This window comes from Monocercomonoides exilis, assembly GCF_001643675.1.
Source record: "Monocercomonoides exilis strain PA203 chromosome Unknown scaffold31-1199392, whole genome shotgun sequence".
Classification (NCBI taxonomy): Eukaryota; Preaxostyla; order Oxymonadida; family Polymastigidae; genus Monocercomonoides; species Monocercomonoides exilis.
In genome coordinates this window covers 753,901-762,152 of record NW_027150576.1, presented here as the reverse complement: position 1 = coordinate 762,152, position 8,252 = coordinate 753,901, and the positions used below count along the sequence as shown (strand labels likewise).

Sequence of the window (8,252 nt, the reverse complement as noted above, 5' to 3'; positions counted from 1 at the left end):
AACTCAACTATCAGCAAAAAAATGCGGATGCACACACTGATGAATGGAATTTTGCATTTTTGGGAGTTCTTTTTTTCAGAATGGAACAATGCGCTCTTTATGATATGAAGAAAGAAAAGTGCTGGAAAATGTTGAATCATGAAAAATTGAAAATGAAATGAATTATTTGCTTTCTTCAATTTTTCTGAAAAGAAGATTATTTCTATTTTAATTCCATTATTCTCTTCTTCAAATGAATATGTCATTCATCCGAGGGATAAAAGAAATTTTATCTATTTCTTTCGTTTCCAAGTGACATTTTCGCAGTTTTCGTTTAATATTTTTGAGGAGATTCCGGCATTTTCAATAATTCAAGAAATCTGATGCACACCCATTTTTATCTTCTATTTGTTTTGAGTTGCATTTGATCTTCTCCAACCTCGAGGCATACAAGTTTGTTTTTTGCGTTTTCTCTATTTCCTCTGCGTTACTGTTTATTTCATGTGTATTTCTCGAATTGCGATAAATCTGTGCAATTAATGTTTTATTTTCTTCTTCTTTCGATTCAAAGAAGAAAAGGATGCTGAAGGCTGGTGATAACGATCCCTTTGGAATTGCAGTCAACCACATCCCGCAGTACATATCAACTGAACGCTTTGCAAGAATATTCGCGAATTTTGGGCCTTTAACTTACGCTAACATTCAGGTGTGGTTTTCAATTTTCTCTTTTGATTTAATTCAAATGTTTCTTTTTAATTTTATTTAATTTTTTCTTTTGAATTTATTTCGTTTTATTCTTCTTTTTCTCCTTCTTATTTTCATGATTCATTTTGTTTTTTTGTTTTAATTTTAAAATATTCTCTATTTAATAAAAAATTTTTTTTATTCAGATATCAGCCAGAACGGGCGAATCTCTTCAATATGGCTTCATCCGGTTCAAATACTCTGAGTCAGCCAAAATGGCGGTTGAGCTGCTGAACAAGAAGAAGATCGGCACAAAAACGATTTCTGTTCGGCTGTTCCGAATGTGCGAAGGAACACATGTGCACAGCTACGAAGAGATGCTGACCCCAATTCCTGTGCCTTTTATTCCTATCTTTTATGAGAAATCTGAAATTCCCTCAAAAGTGGAGGTCGAAAAAACGATTTTTGATGCGATTTCGAAAGAAGTGGAGGAAGCGCTGTTGGAAGAAGAAAGAGAGAATCACGAAAATAGCATCAGGCAAAGTTATCAAAGCAATCAAAACTGTCAAAACTATCAAAAACAACAAAGTTGCCAAAGTTGCCAAAGTTATCATGTTTCCAAAAGTGAAACGAGAAAACATACTCTTCATCGGTCTTATTCTTCTCATCTTTCTTCTCATCTTTCTTCTCATTCTTCTCAGAACACTCAAAGTTCTCTAAGCCCTGAAGTCTCACAAGAAACAAATGATCCGTTTTTCCGTGTTGTGCAGGCAAATCCGCCAGGTTATCCGCCGTCTTTCGTTTTGCCGTTTTTTGCTTCGCGTTTTTGCAAACATTCCAACTCAAAATGGCAAAAAGCGAGAGAAAACAAGGCAGATTCTTATAAAACGACGAAAATGAGCAGAACGTATGAGAAATGCTATCATTTTTCGTCTTCTGTTAGAAATACGATGAACCATTCAAAATTAAAATGGAAAAACAGAATGAGTTGGAAGAAAGGAAGAGAAAAAGGAGAAGAATCGAACTATTTTCGAAAATTTTCATCTTCTTCCTCCTCCTCCTCAAATTCTTCTTGTTATTCGTCTTCTTCATCGTCTTCATCGTCTTTTTCTTCTTCTTTTCCTCCTCCTCCTTCTTCCTCTTCTTCTTCCATTTCTTCTTCTTCTTCTTCTTCTTCTTCTTCTTCTTCTTCTTCTTCTTCTTCTTCTTCTTCTTCTTCCTCTTCTTCTTCTTCCTCTTTTTCTTCCTCCTCTTCTTCCTCTTCCTCTTCTTCTTCCTCCTCCTCTTCTTCTTCTTCTCAGCCCATTCAAAGATATTCTCCTTCTTCTGAGTCATATTCACCAGTACTTGTAAGCACATCAGAAAAACCAGCTTCCAGCGTATTTTCGTATTCCTCTTCAAACAATTCTTTTCAGCCTTCTTCAAATGCAATTGATTATCAAACATCTTGTTATTCTTCTCAATATCCTCAATTTTCTTCATTAAAATCAACAGAATCATCAAAATCATCAAAATCATCAAAAACGGTTAATTTTGAACAAAATTCAATGAAAACTACCTTTTCACCTGTGAATTTGCTTGAAAGCATACAAAAATCTCCTCAATCTCCTCAATCGCCTCAATCGCCTCTTTTGCCTCTTCCATCGTCTTCTTCGCCTTCACTTGGTTCTATATGTTCTTATACATTTGGTGAAGTTGAAGTGAAAAGGGAAGAAGAAGAAGAAGAAGAAGAGAAAGAAAAAGAGAAAGGAGAAAAGGGAGAAAAGGGAAGAGAAGAAAGAGAAAGAGAAGAAAAAATTAAAGTTACAGTAAAAATGGAAGAAAAAGAGGAAGAAGAAAAAGAAGTAGAAAAGGAAGAAGAAGAAATAAGCGATAAAAATAATACCAAAAAAGAATTCAAACCTTCTTTCTCTTCAAATCTTCACCCAAATTCTTCAATTTCTGCAAGAAATGAACAGCGCAATGATTCAGATGTTCTTTCAGATAATATTGTTAAATCTTCCCTTTTTGCTGACACATCTCCATTAATTCCCGTTTTGCCTCCTCGCATTCTGCTTCCGGGGCGTTTGGTAGCAAATTCCAGTGAAATTAGAGAAAAAAATGAATTTTCTGTGAAATTTAAGCCAATTTTGGATTTGCCATATGAATATGCGAAAAGTTCTGTATTGAGTTATTGTTCAGGTTCTTCTTCTTCTTCTTCTTCTCTTTCTTCATCTTCTCCTTCTCCTCCATCTTATTCTTCTTATCCCTCTCCTTATCGTTCTTCTCCTCCTCCTTCTTCTTCTTCTTCTTCTAATTATTTGCCTTCCTTTCAATCACAATTTTCTATTGGAGCCAAAGAAAAATTGAATTCATGCTTGTTGCCTTGTGATAAAGATAGAGAATCCATCAGAAATTCAGCTAAAAAATCAATTTTTTCGGGAAATTCTAATGGAAAAGCAAACAAAACATACAAAAACAGAAAAGAAGAAATCACATACAACCAGAAAACAAATAATAATATACATAATGTTTACAATGAGAAATATGAGCAAAACAAGTTTTCCAGCTATTTTCAACCAAAATCCAGTGAAATTTCATCAAATTCTGCTTTTGGCTGTATTTACACTGAAAATAATAACAAAAATTTTTCATTGAAAAATAAATATGTTCCGATAATTCCGTCGGTGCCCCAGCAACTTTCTGTCCCACTTTCAAAGGTTAATTCGCCGGCAAAACCGTTAATTGTTAATTTAGGAAGCTTGAAACATGGAAATGACGATCAATTTATTGTTATTGATGATGATGATGATGATGATGAATTTGGTTGTGAATTAAAGACAAAGAAGAATGAGAAGGAAGAAGAAAATAATGTTGGAATAAATTCAAATAGATGTTTGGCAATAGAAAAGAAAGAGCAGATGCTGAAAGAGATAGAAGAAAAAGGAGGAAAAGGAGAAGAAAAAATGGAAATTCTTAAAAGTGGAAAAGATTTCTATGCAAATCACAGAACAAACAGGAAAATTTATCGAAATGAGCAAAAAGATCCAGAAACCATTCAACTTGAGAGAGAGAAAATTGACGCAGAAATCAAACAAATTGAGCACAAATACTTGCAATTCATCGGAAAAACGGAGAAATTATCATTTTCTCCAGGGGAATTAGAGGGAAAATCTCCGATTTTCCTCAAATCTCCTGAATTTGTGGCTCCAACACTGAAACCGATGCAAAAAACTAAAATTGAAACAAAAATGGAAACAAACTTTGAATCGGAAGAGAACACAAAGAATGAAACGAATGTGAAGATTATGCCAAAGAAAAACGAAATTTTGATAAAAAGGCAAGAAAACTGCATTTCTGATGAATTGAATAAGAAGAATATTTCAAAAGCTTCGAATGAACAATATGAAAAGCAAATCAATGTTAATCAGGATATTTCAACGAGATTTGTTCCAAAGCCATCTTTGTCTAAACATACAGCGTTATCAGCAGCCAATTCTTCGGCTTCTTCTGATTCATTTGCATCTTCTTCTTCTTCTTCAATTCCTTCTTCACCTTCTTCTTTTAATGCTTCTCCTTATCCTTTTCCTTATCAAAATTCACAGCCTTCCGCTACTCGTGCATTTAGCGGTATTCTTCCATCTTATTCATTGCCTTTGCCTTTACCTTTACCTATGCCTTTGCCTCAACCTCAACCTCAATTTCATCCTCAATTTTATGCACAAAATCAACTTCAAAACCGAAGCCAAAGCCAGTATCAACATATACATAAACATAAACATCAACATAAATATCAAAATTATCTTCAAAATCAACCTCAAAAACAATTTCAGCATCAATTTCAAATCCAATCTGAATTTCAATTTAAACCTGGATTTCAATCAGAATTTCATACAAAGCAATTAATTCCTCAAAAAATGGAACTATCTCGTTGTCTTCAGTCTCAATCACAAATTCGTTCACAATCAGAGCCTTCTTTGAAAATAATGGCTGCTCCTTCTGCTTCTTCTATATCTTTTAGTCCTTCGCCTATTTCTTCTAATTCTTCTAATTCTTCTTCAAATTCTTCTGCTTCTTCTAATTCGTCATCTATTTTCTCCTCCTCTTCTTCTTCGTCTTCGTATTCATATCCTTCTTCGCCTTCTATTCATCCGCACTTTTCTCCTCCTTTATTGAAAGCAAACAAAGAAGATCAAATTCCAACACAAGAATTGCCTTCTTCTTCTTCTTCTTCTTCTTCTTCTTCTTCTTCTTCTTCTTCTTCTTCTTCGCCTCAATCATCTTCCTCATCTTCCTCTTCCTCTTCATCGACTTCTTGTTCAACATTTGCATCTCTATTCGCTTCCTCATTTTCTTCCTCTCTTCCCATCTCTTCCTTCTCCAACCCTTATTATTCTGATTTCATCGAAGATTGCCTCAATCTTCAGACTTATTCTTCTTTTCCTCCTTCTTTTCCTTCTTCTTCCTCTTCTTCTTCCTCTTCCTCTTCCTCTTTTTCTCTTCTCTCTTTCGACATATCTGATAAGCCTTGTTTTCATTCAGATATTAATGATGACATTTATTTGCGAACTTATCAGTCTCAAAATGAGTATTCACCATTGACATCTCCCTTGCCTCTGATACAAACACAAAATGGATCAAAAATTGATCCTGAAAATGAACCTGAAAAAGAAGCAAAAAATGAAAATTTTTATTCCTTTGAAGAGAAAGAAAAGAAAGACGGACTATTTCGAAGTGAGCAAGAATATGAAATTGAGGCATTTGACTTTAAATAAATCAGAAATATGAACAGATGTGTGATTGGCTTGTACCATCTTTGGAGCAATTAAAAAAAAGAAGGATATAAATAGAAGGCAATAGTGTATTAATTATAATTATATAAATAAATAAATAAATAAATAATAACGAATTTAATTATGTTCGTTTTAAAGCTGAAATAAACTTCAACTCGTTCAGAGTTAGAATTTGCGTTGAAATTGGAGCGGGGGATTTGAGATATTTCAATTAAAGATTATTTGAACGTTTTATTTTATTTATATTTATTTTAACATTGTATTTTAATATTATTATTATTTATTAATTAATTTTTTGTTACTTGATTATTTTCATTTGTTTTATTTTATAAAGAGATGATCTCTTTTTTGCGTAGAAGTTAAATTTCAATGTCATTCATTGAAAATCCATATTTCTTTCTGTCTTGATGTAAAACTTCGTTTCTATGTTGCTTTTCGATGCGTTTTAAAAGAGATTTGTATAAAAAGAATACAAAAAGATCAATTTTGTTATTATTTATTGTAAAATTTTCAACACTCATATTTTTTTCGGTTCTTTTTTTATTTATTTATTTCAGTTTATTTTCACTCTATTTTATCATATTTTATTTTATTTTATTTGAGTTCTTTTTTTCACACCGATTGATCATAGAACAGTTTTCTTTTGTTGTAATTTCACATTCATTTGCGTGAATTATTCGCTTTGTCGCCTTTAATTTTCCTTGTGTTTCAATCTGGCAAATGGAGCTGCTTCCGGAACTAGAAAAAAGAAGAAGAAGAAGACTTTGAAGAAGTATATCAGTTTTATTTTCACAAATATTTTTTTTTTAATATTTTAGTCAATGATATCAACTTGTCTCAACGAGATTAACCAGTTATTTTCGTGTTTTCTGTCAGCATTCATATGAAAAAATTTTTTTTTGCACATGACTTATTACTAATTCATCCTTGGTGCGTTCAGTACTTTTTATGCATTGTCAAATAGAAAATCCTTGTTTTTATAATTTGCTTTATTTTCAGATTTTTTTTTCCAATTTTTCATAATTATGGATTTTGCAGTTGTCAGTTCGCTTGTTTATTTTCTGATTGATATTTTCAATTTGCTTGTTCTCCAATTTGATATTTTTTTCAATCTGATTAGGTACACCAAAAATTATTCAAAATGAGAAATTTTGCATTCAAAAAAATAAAATTTAAATTCAAAATAATAATTTTGCAAACAAATTAATAAGTTTTTCATACGAAATAATAATTTTTGAATTCGAATTAATAATTGTTGAAAACCTAACAAAAATTTTTTCGCGCTCTCACGAAATTTTGTGAAAATCAGTCTTCCACTTTTGAATCGGAAATAATTTTGTGTTATCATTATTTTCTTTCACGGGAAGAAAAATTTTTGAAATTTTTTTTATTCTGACAAAAATATTAATAATTTCAAATAATTTTTATTCATAAGAAAACATAAGTTTTTTTCATTGAGAACGCAAAAATTATTAATTTGAATGAAAATTTTTATAATTCGTTTGAAAAATTATTAATTCGATTGCAAAAATTCTCATTTTGAATAATTTTTGGTGTGCTTTTTTGTAACAATAATATTTATTGATATGGAATATGTTGTTTTTATTAAAAAAATGAATTATTTCGTACATTAATCTGCATAAACGATTTTTCATATAAATGTGGAATAATATGCAAAATATCGAATGGTGAATATCACTCGCAATTTCATATTTATTGTTATTTTCATTATTTGAAATTTTTTGTTCAAAAAATAACTTTTCATATTTGAAACGTAATAAAAATATAAAATAATCTTTTATTTCAATCAGTATCTCAATCATTAAATATAAAATATCAAAGCAACACAATTACTAAATAATATTGACATTTCGAAACAACTTGAACAATTTATTATCAAATAAACAACATATTTCAAATCAATAAATACTATCGTAACAAAAAAGTATTTAAAGAAATATAAACAACATACACAACATATTGAGTACAGATTAAAGAAAAATAATAAAAGCTGGAGATAAATAATTTTGCTAAAAAGAATTGAAGAAATTTCAATAAACATAATATTTCAAAAATTTCACTGAATATGCACTAACGCAAATCAAAATTAACACAACAGCAACTTGCTTGTTTAAATAACAAACAAACAAAGTGTCATTTTTCGTTGAACAAATTTAACGCAAATTAACTTTACCGTTTGACTCATATATTTTTGCAGTTCAAACCTCGTTTTTGAAGCATTCAAATAATAATACAAAACAAAAAATTATAAAATAAACATAATACAAAAAATAAGCAGACTGCAAACTTTCTTTTCGATAGGTTATCACAAAAAATGTACACTCTTCCAAAAAAAGGCATGAGGTATGTATGTTCTAAAATTATAGTTGCATGTTAAAAGAAATATAAATTGTTTTCAATGTCTGCTGAAATATTTTTTTGGATACCGTTCTTCCAAGCTGTAGTTGAGTTTGTCAACAAATTTTTTCATCTTCATGGTTTTGATCAATTATAAAAAATAATTAAATAATTGAAATCATATCATTTTTTAACAAACACAAAATTAAGTATTCGCAAATATCTGACAAAACAAAAATAAAAGCATTAAAAATGAATTGAGAGGACTTTTACGTTGAAAAAAACTGATGATTATGACTTGTGACTTCCTGGTTTTCCACAAAGGGTATATTGATTGATATTGTTTGGCTCCTGTGTGATTGTTTCGTGTCAAATTGTAGTATTTTTTTTCATGTTGTGTGGAGGTAATTTGTGGTTGGAAAGAATGAACACTGACTCAATCAGTTCAGCATGAGCTTG

The 8,252-nt window shown here is 30.6% G+C and overlaps 1 protein-coding gene across 1 annotated transcript; it reads left to right on the top strand.

Annotated features, from left to right (window-relative positions):
- Positions 1–377: 377 nt before the first annotated feature.
- On the top strand, positions 378–6,534 carry MONOS_11456 (uncharacterized protein). Its single transcript, XM_067863987.1, has 3 exons — positions 378–432; positions 551–685; positions 870–6,534. Exons 2-3 carry the CDS (start codon positions 560–562, stop codon positions 5,415–5,417), a joined length of 4,674 nt encoding a protein of 1,557 aa, XP_067724943.1. The 5' UTR covers positions 378–432; positions 551–559; the 3' UTR covers positions 5,418–6,534.
- The last annotated feature ends 1,718 nt before the right edge of the window (positions 6,535–8,252 follow it).